At 38.3% G+C, this 13,058-nt stretch overlaps 2 protein-coding genes across 6 annotated transcripts; one reads left to right on the forward strand and one right to left on the reverse strand.

Moving 5' to 3' along the window:
- On the reverse strand, positions 1-3,622 carry LOC112276898 (uncharacterized). Of its 2 annotated transcripts, XM_024508704.3 has the most exons (10): positions 3,210-3,574; positions 2,736-2,809; positions 2,504-2,597; positions 2,296-2,387; positions 2,007-2,109; positions 1,479-1,635; positions 1,063-1,191; positions 771-857; positions 549-593; positions 1-354 (listed from the first exon to the last, which is right to left on the reverse strand). In XM_024508704.3, exons 3-10 carry the CDS (start codon positions 2,569-2,571, stop codon positions 166-168), a joined length of 870 nt encoding a protein of 289 aa, XP_024364472.1. In that variant the 5' UTR covers positions 2,572-2,597; positions 2,736-2,809; positions 3,210-3,574; the 3' UTR covers positions 1-165. The 2 variants fall into 2 exon arrangements, with proteins under 2 accessions (XP_024364472.1, XP_024364471.1); XM_024508703.3 differs by lacking the exon at positions 2,736-2,809 and having other exon boundaries at positions 3,210-3,622.
- A 2,108-nt stretch (positions 3,623-5,730) lies between these two features.
- Positions 5,731-10,133, forward strand: LOC112276533 (beta-fructofuranosidase, soluble isoenzyme I). Of its 4 annotated transcripts, none has more exons than XM_073530950.2 (8): positions 5,731-6,892; positions 7,205-7,509; positions 7,713-8,276; positions 8,377-8,538; positions 8,742-8,980; positions 9,061-9,151; positions 9,305-9,547; positions 9,765-10,133. In XM_073530950.2, the coding sequence occupies exons 1-7, from the start codon at positions 6,817-6,819 to the stop codon at positions 9,512-9,514; spliced, it is 1,647 nt and encodes a 548-aa protein (XP_073387051.1). In that variant the 5' UTR covers positions 5,731-6,816; the 3' UTR covers positions 9,515-9,547; positions 9,765-10,133. The 4 variants fall into 4 exon arrangements, with proteins under 4 accessions (XP_073387051.1, XP_090103268.1, XP_090103270.1 ...); XM_090247142.1 differs by having other exon boundaries at positions 5,734-6,080; positions 6,163-6,892; positions 9,305-10,133; XM_090247144.1 differs by having other exon boundaries at positions 5,734-6,050; positions 6,163-6,892; positions 9,305-10,133.
- The last annotated feature ends 2,925 nt before the right edge of the window (positions 10,134-13,058 follow it).

Below are 13,058 nucleotides of genomic sequence, written 5' to 3' on the forward strand. Positions count from 1 at the left end.
TAGCTAATGCAACATCTCTGCATTGTCAGATTTCCCAATAGCTTCACGTTACACTGAGAAACTAAGACAGCAGTGAAAATCTCCACCAATTATGTGGACCAAAGTAATCTAATTCTGCAGTGAACAAATTGAAGATCTAGTGTTTAAATTCAGAAAGGCTTGCTTTCAGCATGTTTCTAAGGTAGAGACTGTGATTTGAATTGAATCTGGTGAGGAAGAAGCCGTTGTTGATGGAATTCGATGGAAGCATGCTAGAAATTCAATATTCCCCTCAGCACCTGTTATTGGTGACTGAATCCAGCCTTGGCATTCAAAGCCGAAGCCTTCCACACCACTGATCACTCGTTGCAAGACCTAGTCAATCATACCAATGTCAACAAACTTCTGATCTAGTGTTCAAGAATAACAGGATGTCGGTCACTTGACAAACATAAAACAAAAAAGCAAACATGATACAAAATCTGATGGGTGGTTCTCACCCAAACAGATACCAAAACAGTTCATGCACCAACTGTGTTCAGTCAAGTACATGGGCTGGTTCAACGAACCTCTTTGTGAACAGCAGGGTCCCTCACAATGCCACCTCCCCCAACCTGAGCAGTCGACGCAATTAAGGTTAGAATATCAAATCTGGGCCAGAAGATGGTCGTTCAGGCTCAATGAGACACTCTATTCATTCAGTGAACACGAAACACCATAGGTCAGTTACACAAAGCACATGAATCATGCGTAAGGCTAATACCAAGAAGTGCACAACCACAGATAAAAACCTGAGAACGTCGGGCCTCGAATTGCGGCTTGATGAGGGTTATGATCGATGATTCAGGCTTCATAACAGAGCAAACTGTTGGCATCACCTGCATCACCATAAAAGGAACCTCCAGTGATGAACAACTGACGAGCTGATTTCCTCGTATTTCCTAGCGATTCCAACTGTGCGTAAATCTCCCACATGAACAGCCAAAAACAAAGAGACTATTGCAAGTAGCATAGTGCAAACAAACGGAGCACAAATCAATGAGTGTGCTTAATATGGCGGTCTGAGTGAATGATAAGTTGTACCAGTAAGATTGAGATGAAGGAAAGGTCAAGAGTGACCAAGTCAACTTGTTCAGGGAGACCTGGTAGGTAACGTAGATTGGTTCTCTCCATGATAGTGACACGTTGGTCAACACGAATTTTTTCGGCAACCTGATTACAAATCAATCAATGTGGTTTACATGAATGGATCGAAACAACAAATCTTGATTTCAACACGGAGATCCATTTCTAGAGGAAGAAACTTTGTGGGGCTCCACTTGAAAAGTTAGCGCTTCTTACACTAATTGAAAGTGAGAAAAACACAGTTTGAACTGGAACCCCCTTTAAGGCACATGAAACATATACTGTTGTCCTCCATCTCACAGTTTACGCCCGTCACTCAAGCTCGTACTTGCAAAGAAAGTCAGCCACCACAGATGTATGCAACAATCGTTTACCTGGCCGTAACCAACGTCCACACCATATATTCGGGCAGCTCCATTCTGTAATAGGCAATCTGAAAAGCCACCTGTTGAAAGTCCCGCATCCAGAACTACCTTGCCATTCACATCATGACAAAACTTCTCCAAAGCAGCTTCCAGTTTGTATCCTGCTCTGAAGACATAAACAATGTAATTAACTTATGTAACCACATAAGAAATGATAGCTAAACTAAATAAATAAAAAATCAGTAGCATCAGAATGCGGGAAAAACCCTAGTTTCAAGCACAGAAAAAACTACGAAATGATCATACAAATAATGAACTCAGCCCACATGAACACTGAACTTATGCCGTTTTGGAAAGTAAAAGAATAACCCATTTTTTGAATTGGTGTTAAAGAAATGAACTAAATTCCTACTGATAAGTGTCCAGCCTCATGAAAACGTCACACTTTAGGAATCCTCGTAGATCTGCACTAAAATTATCCCACCATCATCGTCAAGAACACACATGACAAGGCATGTGAGAGAAACAATGTGTTACCTGCACACGTATTTTGGAACTTCTGCTATGATATCAATCTTGGATGTAGGCTTGACAGAGCTCCCCGCCTTCGCAGCAGGCCTACCATCTACGATTACTTTACCTACTCTTCAAAAATGCACCATATCAACCACAGGCCCTTGCCAGTCTATTTCATGGAAAAGCTCGATGACTGCACCATCATTTAGAAGCTGCTTTATCGAAAATTTGATCAAATGAAATTCTTCAGCCCTCTTCATTTAGGAATGTGAAATCCTCGCCATACATGCCAATGGCATTGAAAACTTACCTTGTAAAATCCACGACTGGATCAATGATCGGCTATATTGGGGAAACTGCTCCATGCACAATTCGTCTAGTCTCATTTTCCTCTTCATCAACCTGCAAAATACGCTTCCGCAATCGTGAACAAACCAGAGCCCAAAACCCCTCATCCTTAAACAGGTTGAGTGAAGAAGTTTGACAGTTTTAACAGAGAAAATATCAGTCTAGAGTACCTCTGTTTCGCCAGGCTACCAGCAGTTTCATGTACACTACTACTCAGCTCCTGGCATCGTACCCACATAATCCGTCCACACGGTCTCGCAGTTTCTGCACAAGTTTCTCCAATCTGAGCACGAAATCATGTAGAATTTTATAAAATAAGTATTGATAGTATCGTGTGCCCTATTACAACTATTAGTGCCTCAAGGTACCGTGAAAAACCCTAAGAGGATGCAGTGAACACACATGACGTGTATGTGTGGGCTGTAATCCAAAATATGCCACTGAAGCCCATGTTGCTCTCTAGAATTAGCCATACGCTGCAAGACACAAATCCAAGCCCATTGAAAACATAACAGGCTAGCCCGTTTCCTCCTGACGACTGCGGCGCAAATCATGTCACAAAATAATTTCGAAATTGACAAATTTTAAAAACCAAATGTTGTTGCCGGCAACTGCTGAAAAGAAAATTCTTTGAAATTTTGATGATCTGTAAGTTTTAATGCAGTAGAAGAAATCATACACAATGCGACAGCTCAGAAAAAATTAGGTAGCTCCTAACACTGAGTTTAAAACCCCGGCCTCTATTAACCTTCCTTTTCAAATATATATTTTTTTCTATATAAAAACAGTAAAAAATACCTCCAAAACCCAAAAGCTAGAATGATGCAACAAGACATTTAGTTAACAATATTCAGCGAACCCGAATTCAGCACGAACCAGTATGAGGCGTCCATAAACCCAGGCTGGACAGACGGACAGGGGATTGACCACAAGAACTGCTCCACGAGATTCCATGAGAGGGCAGCATCGCTAGAATCCCTTGTTTCATCCCCCTGACCCCCAACATGCTTGAGATTCGAAGGCTCATCACATTGCGAGGTATCGCGACTTCATTACGGAATCGTCTCTAGCAAGGCTTAAAACTGCCCTCCTCCTCACACCCAGTAGTTCTCACCACCCCAACTGCCCAAGTGCCAACAAAATGCTACGAGGAACTACAAAGCGCAGATGCGCAACACCCAGCGACAATGAAACGCTGAAGCAAATTGCGGGTGTGGATGCTCCGCGGTTGCGAGGCTCTGGTCGAAGAACTGCTCCTCCTCCTCGAAAACGCAATCCTCTCATTGGAAAGAGTTGTCTGGTGTGAAAAGAGACTCCCCTTTCAGGCTTCTTATTAGCCCTCCAAGTCACGTCGGTGTGAAAAGATAAACCTGTTTTTAGGGTTTCAATATAAACCTGTTTCGTGCCCTTAGGATTTCTGATCTTGCCATTTAATATAATTGGTCATGTGAAGCATACAAACAGAGCAGTTTTGAATGTTGTTAGATCCTGCAATTTCAGTGTGATCCTGGACGACACTAAAAAATTTACAGTGTTGCATTCAATGGCTTGCAGGTTCTCCAATCGCTACTAGCAATGGGCATGGAGATGATGGCTGCAAAATCAGCCATTAAAGTGCACATATGTGTCCTGTGTGGGACAAAAAACATAGATTGATTATAACAATTGTGTGGAGACATTTGTGCTTACTAGCAAAGTTAGTTAACCAGAAAAAACATTCATATAGATTTACAGATGAAATCAGTCACTTTGTTCAATGGCAGCATCTTGTTATGCTTTCTTCCAATGAAGTTATTCAATCCTTTCCATCTCCTTCAAGGCCCATGAACATGGTACAATCCCACTTACACCACTCCATCACCACTACATTGGCTTGAAGTTAAACTTGCAAGTTGAAGCATACAGTCCTGATATTGTTAGTTATTTTAGAGGAAACATTGTATCATGATTTCATAACTTTGTTCAGCTCAGTTACTTGCACTAAACTTGCTGACTCCTCTGAGGATACTAAAGTCATGTTATTATGGACCTTGTGGAACGAAGAGGAAACCTGTTCAAATTAGAATTGTTTAAGTTGGTGCAATTAAGCATATTCCCCTTGATTTGGGTGGAGATAGTCCACTTAAAAGTCATGACTGCGTGATAAGACCCCTTGGTATCTTCCATTGAGAACAGTTCAATAAGCAACTAATTTCTCTGACTTCACAATATCAGGTTGAACAAAGACTTCCAAACCAGTCTTCGGACGCTCTTGAGATTACTGAATTATCCCGCTCTAAACTTGTTTTCTTTCATCTTCTACAGCATTTGAGTATTGGAAGACGTGCTTGAGCTAATCTGACTTTATAGCATTGTTCTTAGTTGTAGATGGGAGCTTCAGCTGCGAACAGAGACTTGGATCTTCTGATGTGTTGTGTAATGCAGGGTTTTTCACTGGGTGAAGAACTATTGGATTTGAGTGCTTTATTACTATTGTATGATGGTAAGAATGATGTTTATTACTACTTGAAATTCTAGAAATTGTAACATTTTATACAAGAGTATCAATTCTGAGAATTGAGAAATGAAAAGTATGTGAATTTTTTAGAACGTGTTATGTTTGTTGATTTTAAGGTTATAGTAAAGATTTTCATGCTTGAATGAATATGGCCCAAAATATGTGCAAGTGTGTAAAAAGATGTTTTTTCTTTGTAAGATTGTAAGAGTTTTCATTTATTATTTTGTAAAAATAAGAAGCAAGGATACTAAAGTATCTATAAGAAGAAATGATTGAAAAACCAAAGTGCTCAAAATCTGTAATAATGTGCTTTAGCATAAGTCATATAAATAATATTTAATGATAATTGTTACTTATGTTTGATTGATAGATACCATTAACATTAAGCTCCCAATTATGTTTATATATTTTTAAATAATTTTTATTTTACTTTAAATACCCAATTGAAAATATAAATAAACTTAGTACCAAGACCTTTGACTTCCACTACACATTCACAACTTGTGAACAACTATTGACCATTATCTTTTAAAAAGTAGATGTCATTTATTTTTCTTTAACCACTTGCACATATTGCCATCAACCCAAGTCATTGTAATTCTTTTTAATCTTTAACCTTAAAATCTTGGCTAATGTAGGCTACAACATAGACACGAACATATTTTTATCTACAATTAATTTTTTGATTACCTACTATCTACATATTTTTATTTTATCAAAAAAAAGAAAGATTCTGCGGCCATAAAACAGGTTATAATTTTGGATAAACTTCTGCTAACCCAACCAAGACCAAAATTCAAATAATAAAATTAATATTATTATTTTGTAAACTCCGCCCCTTCCTCTGTAGCACGTTTCTGACCGTCCGGACGTGAATTTCACGTCCTTGAATCTACGCTGTCCGATCTGCATGGCATGGGCTTCGCAAGAAAACAAAGAAAGGCACGCTGACCTATCTCGCATATCGTCGCAAACTTGCGATTGTTTGCTGCGCCGGGTGGTAGAATTGTGATTCGGAGACGTGGGTTTGAATGTCTGAAGACGAGTCATGCACTTGCGGCTGGAAAGAAAACGCGTCCGATTTGATTACAGCTTCAATGATCTGAACGAACTGGTTTTTGCGCTGGTTCATGGAGTGGGATTGGTCGTGGTTCCATCTGCTGCATGCATCAGGGTTTTGGTTGTGGCTCTGGGATCTGTTGCTGCCAAGTCTCGGGATTGTAACCACTTGACCGCATAATTTCTTTCCGGTGAGGAGTTAGTGGGTCGCCATTCATTGCATATGCGCTGCAAAAGTTGTGCTCTCGTTGACAGCAAATTCTTACTGTGCAGAATGTTCACAATGAGTCTCAAGATATGCCTTTCGAAGCTGGTCTACTCATTTTTAGAGGAAATCAGTGAAGTCGCAACGATCGCACGGACTATGGTTTGATTGCTCACGTATTCAGAAGCAGTCATGTTTTACCAAGATTGGCTAGCGGGAAGTGTGAGTGATATCCGATTGTGGCTGAGAAACGGCATGCTGACTACAGTTTTGGCTACTCTTTTCGTGATTTTGACGTCTCTGCCGGAGTGTATGATGCTGCCTGCATCACATGTCGGGAACTGGACTGCGAGTCCAAGGGTTACCGTGACGGATAAGGAGGGCGATGCCTCATCCACAGAACAACCTCACCGCACCGGTTTTCATTTTCAGCCTGAGAAAAACTGGATGAATGGTATGAGAGTCTCACCCAATGTGTGTGCGTAACTCGCTGACTTCTTCATTCTAAATGTTCATGATGAACTCGCAAGTCTTTTGTGATGATGTGGATTTCGGTGTTGGACAGTCGGGCAATGTTGTGAACTCTGCTTCCAGGGCACCGTAGGCAGAGCACTTTTCAGAGTTTTGAGGGGCATTTCATGAAATTGACATGTCAACAAACTGAGCTCAATCCCTTTATTTGCAGTATTATTGTCTACGATTGGTTTTTCATCTAACTCAGGATGATTGGTTGGAATCGTGGCCATGGCTTGGAAAAACGTTACGCATGGCTTAATACACACTATACAGATCCTAACGGTGAGTACATACTCTCTGTACACCCCTATCAGTAGTCTTCTATCTACACACGTTGAATAATAATAATAATAAGAAGAAGAATCCAACCAAGAAGATTAAAATAACTTCTCGTTAGAATCCTTCACGTTATCTTCAATTTTATAACCGTTCAACTCATAGCTCATTGGTTATAGGCTGTAAGCTCAAAAACCATGAATGAGTCTAGGTTTCGGCATCTATTCCCAAATGTAATAATGCTATCATATAGTCCATTCTTCAGCAAGAGGTTCGTCAGTTTATCACTTGCGTGGCTATCTCATTTATATGTTGCAGGGTTAATGTACTACAAGGGGTACTACCACCTCTTCTATCAATACAACCCAGAGGCGCCGATCTGGGGCAACATTGTGTGGGGGCACGCTGTGTCAACAGACCTCTTGCGCTGGCACTACTTGGAGCCAGCCATGAAAGGAGACCACTGGTACGATGAACGGGGGGTGTGGTCTGGGTCAGCAACTCTCTTGGAAGATGGCTCTCCCGTGTTATTGTATACCGGGGAGTCTGTTAACAGGACACAAGTGCAAAACATGGCCATTCCTGCCAACAAGTCGGATCCGTTACTGCTCCACTGGATCAAGGTCAGAAGTGACCTTCAGATTCCAAGGACCATTTTTTTACGTAAACATTCTGATTTCTTTATAATTGAACCTCTGTCAAAGACTGCGGTGGATGACGAGATAAGCGTCCACAACATACTTGCTATGCAGTTCATGTATAAACAAGGTAGGGAGTTTTTTGCAATAATCAGAAATATGATGATCTTCTCGTTTGTGACCGCAAGGTTCCACACAATCCAGTTGTGGTCGCTCCACCCGGATACAATGCTAGTGAATTCCGAGACCCAAGCACAGCATGGCAAGGCTCGGATGGAATGTGGCGCCTGCTTGTAGGAGCCAACACAGGCAAACGAGGCGTAATTGGAACTGCACTTCTATTCAAAAGCCAAGACTTTTATCAGTGGCAATTTGTAAACCGTCCACTTCATTCAGTGGCTGGCACAGGGATGTGGGAGTGTCCCGATTTTTATCCTGTGCTCATTGAGGGAATAGAGGGCTTGGAGGTCTCCTCCACTCAGGGGCAACCCGTAAAACATGTCCTTAAAATTAGTTCGGATGACCTCAAGCACGACTACTACTCTGTAGGTGCATACAATGCTGAGAATGACACCTACGAACCGGCCATTCATCAGTTGGACACTGGGATTGGCCTACGGTATGATTATGGGAAGTTTTATGCTTCCAAGTCCTTTTTTGATCCCAGTACGAATCGAAGGATCTTGTTAGGGTGGTCCAACGAGTCTGATAGCATTCAGGAAGACATCACCAAGGGATGGTCTTCCATTCAGGTACCTAATTGACTCCCTTGAACTCTAGATTCTAGGCTCATAATAATGTGCTGCAGGAAGCCATCTCTGATATTATGCTACCTGTTTCCTGGAGTTGCAGTCGATTCCAAGGAAAGTATGGCTGGACAGCATCAGTAGTACAAATCTTCTTCAGTGGCCGGTCCGTGAGGTGGAGAGCCTTCGGCAGAACCAGCTCGTCAAGGAAAGTGTTAACCTTCCTCCTGGATCCGTCTATCACCTTTCAGAAGTCATGGGATCGCAGGTTTGTCCTCAACTACTGACAAAACCCAAACTCAACAGTAGTGGCACATATTATCTTATAAGGATGCGTTGTTTGGCAAAGAGAGCAGGACATGGCCATGATAATTCACGATTCATTTCACTGAATACTCTAAACCATACTTTTGAAATTCACGAGTTATTTCGTGGACTTCATTTGACTGTTCATTTCATTTCTTTATGCAGCTTGATATCGAGGTGCAATTCCTCAAACCAAACCTGACTCAAGAACCCATACCTCCAGAGCTACTTGCCCAGAATGCGGCTTGCAGCACTTCAGGAGCTGCTAAGAGAGGGATTTTTGGACCTTTTGGCATTCTGGTGCTGACAACTCCCAACCTCGAGGAGCAAACAGCAGTGTTCTTCTCCTTCGTCCACTCTAGAAGGAATGGCTGGAAGACCATCGTTTGCAGCGACCAAAGTAGGTGCGTAAATCAATCTTTTCTGGTTACAACTGAGATCACTCACAGCAACGTGGAACTGAAACTGCTGGGTATGTCTTTAGGTCGTCAATGGACAATGACGTGGACATAACAAGCTACGGGAGCTTTTTGCGTGTTTATGACAACGAATTCACCCTCGCCCTCCGAATTTTGGTATGATCTTTGTCACAGTCACAGGCCCACTTTCACAGTCTTTGTAAATATTGGTTAATTGCTGAGAACCGAGTTCTTTGCTTGCGTGAGCTAGTTATTTGACTGGGTATTCGTAGAGGATCACTCTTTCATCGAACATTGTCACTGTAACAGGTAGATCACTCTGTAGTGGAGACTTTTGCACAAGGTGGAAGAACCGTCATCACCTCTAGAGTTTATCCACAACGTGCAGTGAACGATTTTGCCACCATCCACCTCTTCAACAACAGCACAAGGCTACACGTGATGACCCAGAGCATTTCGGTTTGGAACATGGAGTCTGTGCAACTGAGCAATTTTAACACAGCAACACAAAGACACTAACGACCATTTCAGCTGCTCGTACTTAAGGCTCCAGTAATCATAAACTGACGGCTAACTACAACTACATTTAATTCTTCATCTTATGGGTTCCGCATGTAAAATACATGAAAAAAACCTTCGAAGTTGTAATGTTGTCCATTCCTTCGCTGAATCAGCAATGTTTCTTATCCCACTGATTATTGATGATTATTTACAACATGATCTCATTGCTAGATGGATAAATCCGCTGAAAAATATCTTGTTTTCGTAGCTGCCAAAGGTGTGCCAGCCATAAATGTGAAGAGACCCAGTTCATTTAAGACGACGAAGAATTCGATGGGCTTTGAACATTGAATCAACAGTTTAACTTGGTGATCAGCTTAATTATGATGTATCAAGTTATACGTGGTAGTTAGCCTGGCATAATATCAATTCAAACTAATCTAGTGCCGCACACACACTTGTAGTCTCCATTCTAATTGCAGTACCAGTAATAATAATGAAGTGAACATGGATGTGCACTTGGTCTGTGGTTTGAATAGCTTTGGACTTTACCTTCGTGCCTTTCACTTCTTCATTCCTTACAAAGTATGCAATTTTCGTTAAAAAAAAATAAAATTTGGCTTCAAGTTTTGGTGTCTTTTTCGTGTGAATGCAGCAGTTGGGTTGTATTATAGTCTTTACATATTATGCTCAAATTTCTTTGTACATGTTTTTGCTGCATTAGAATTTATTTATTTTTATTAAAAATGGATATCTTCTGGTTATTATATTTATATATGTTTCAATTTAGAAGTTTGAGTTAGATTTCAAAGAATTTAAAATTAAAATCATAACTAAAGCATAAGATGATGTAATAATCAGTGATCAAATCAGTTGACCTCTGACCTGACAAAATCATACAAAATACAACATCTTAATTGATTTGTGCATGACAATATCACATCAGTTCAAGTTTATAGCTACCACGTAAATTGAGTTTATTTCTCTTCAATGACACAAAAATCAAAATGATTGTTAAAATGTATCATTCTTAATATAAATTTTTACAATAATTCTGATAATTACATTACTCTAATCAACTTTAAGGTAAACCTAAGTTATTCAGCAATACACAAATCCACAAATTATCTCATGTGCAACACAACCCTTCTAATTTAAACATGTAAAATTATATTTGGCCCATCAGGAACTCTAAACAGAGTATTTAGAGGTCTTTGAGCTTACAGCCCATAACCAATGAACTCTAAATATACCATTAAGGCCAGATTAGTTATTTGACAGTGCTAAACTTTCATCCAACATAATTTACTTATAATTATTTATATATAAATATATAAATATATATTATTAATAACCCTGAAAATCTTTTTGGGAGAGCGATTATCTGCACAAAAATAAACATATAAAACTCATTCATAGTTATATTTAGAATAAAAGGTATCAAAAACTTTAAGTTAAAGGTGTTTTTTTTCTCTACTTTCAAAATTCTTTAAGGACACCTGTACAATAAAATGTACGTAAACCTTGTGTAATTATAAATATATATTTTTCACTTACGTGTACATATATTTATAAAATCGTATGTTGGATTTTAAATCGTTTATTTTTATTTATTTATTCATAATATTTTAAGAGGTAATTTGATCCATCTATTTTACTTTTGACAATCATAATTAAAAGTTTAACCCATGTATTTCACATTCTTTAACAATATTAATTTTTGGGTTATCAGTGAATTTCAGTTCCATTGGCATTAGAACTGAATGCCAATAGTAAATCCTTATTGCATATACTCTACATCAATAAAGAAGTGGAAACTTTGAAAAGCCTCGATCGAATACTAATTAATTACTGTGTGGTTTGTTTGAATAATCAATGTTATAATTTTCTGGTTAATGCTTGGTATTCCACAAAAATGATTCAATCTCCAACTATGAAAATATAGTACATAGTAGAATTTGAATTACTAGCATCATTGAAGCTATCCATGCATTATTATATTTTTATTATTCCAAAACCACTATTTTAAATATTTATTTTAAAAAATATTATTTTATATTTTTAAATCTACTTATTCAATTATTGATTGATTTATTTATTCTAAGCATATATATATATATATATATATGCAAATTCTATGAAAAATAACTATAAATACGACAACAAACAATGTTTTATACATAAATTTAGTCTTTATTAAAAACCATATATATATTTAAGTACATATTTTTAAATAATTTTTTCGTTTGTTTTGTGTCATTGATAAAAAAATTAAAATAAAAACTAACTAAGATCAAAGTTTTTTACTACTCTTTTACATTGAGATTATTATTAAACATAAAAAATATTGAATTCAAAACATTAAGATATAAATGATGCAAGTAAAATATGTTAGGAGATATTTATGTAAAGTTTAAAAAGCCATAGTTTAAAAGCATTATTATGATTCTTTGCTCAGTGAAGAATAATTCTATATTTAAAAGCTTTGATTTGTGTAGACAATACAAAATAAGAAGTGGCCATAAAATGGATCAAACCATTATTTTATTACAAATTTGAATATGCCAATCTATGTTTTAAATCTAAAAATTATACAAAATATAACAAAGAAAAATCACACTTTTTAATTATTATTTAAACAACTACTAACATATTTTCTTGAATATTTTAAAAATCCACCTCTTAAGACACACTCAACAAAACTATACGAGACAATACTATGTATACCATGCTAAAAATAAAATACATTCCACCTCATCTTTTTTTCTTAAGGATCTTTTTCTTAAGGATTTTGATTTTTCTAAATATAAAGCCAACAAGGTAAGACCTCTCAATTTCAATCAATAAACAATAAACAAAATAATGTCCTTTTACCCTCTTTCTAAAATATAAAGATCTCTCTCATATATATATATAAATGTTAAAATGACCCACCTATTTACTGAATCAACCCACCCTATTGTAACTATCATTAGAAAAAGAAATCATCTCTACAAATCATCGTTACAATCATGGTCCCCATTCCAATCCCTCTCATTTCTAGCCCTTGCTTCCTACATTCCTAACCTTCTTGTTTCCCACAATAGTGTGGATTGATTTAGTAAATGGGTGAGTCATTTTAACATTTCTCTCTCTCTCTCTATATATATATATATATACACACTAATTATAGAAATAAGCTTTAGTGAATGAAATCTATTCATCCATGCAAAACAACAACATAGTGTATTGGAAGTATACTAACAAGCAACGAGTCACAGAAACATCAAACAAAGTGTATGAGAATAATGAGTTGAGAAAGGTGCCGACGACACGCCATTTCCACCGACTAGGCACCGTCGGACACTCTCACGTCTATAGATACATATATCGTGTACTTACTTGGACTGAAGCTCCTCCTCGCCTTCACACTTCGTCTTCTTCACACCATAATTTGAGTCGGAAGCCACGGAGCAGCGAGCGACAGTTGGTAAATACCTTGTGCGTGGTGCTCCCGCAGCCTTCGCAAAGGTGAGGCCTCCGTGACAACGACCCAGATTGATGCCATACACACAGGTGTGAT

The sequence above is a fragment of the Physcomitrium patens genome, chromosome 24 (genome assembly GCF_059467195.1).
Source record: "Physcomitrium patens ecotype Gransden chromosome 24, ASM5946719v1, whole genome shotgun sequence".
Classification (NCBI taxonomy): Eukaryota; Viridiplantae; Streptophyta; class Bryopsida; order Funariales; family Funariaceae; genus Physcomitrium; species Physcomitrium patens.

Coding starts and splice junctions, on each gene's coding strand:
- LOC112276898 (XM_024508703.3), bottom strand. CDS start 3,360: ATGAGCCTTCGAATCTCAAGCATGTTGGGGGTCAGGGGGATGAAACAA. Junction 2,110..2,295: donor CCAGTCGTGGATTTTACAAG/GTAAGTTTTCAA, acceptor TTTGAAGAGTAG/GTAAAGTAATCGTAGATGGT. Junction 858..1,062: donor CCTTCATCTCAATCTTACTG/GTACAACTTATC, acceptor ATGGTGATGCAG/GTGATGCCAACAGTTTGCTC.
- LOC112276533 (XM_073530950.2), top strand. CDS start 6,817: ATGATTGGTTGGAATCGTGGCCATGGCTTGGAAAAACGTTACGCATGG. Junction 6,893..7,204: donor ACACTATACAGATCCTAACG/GTGAGTACATAC, acceptor TATATGTTGCAG/GGTTAATGTACTACAAGGGG. Junction 8,981..9,060: donor GTTTGCAGCGACCAAAGTAG/GTGCGTAAATCA, acceptor GTATGTCTTTAG/GTCGTCAATGGACAATGACG.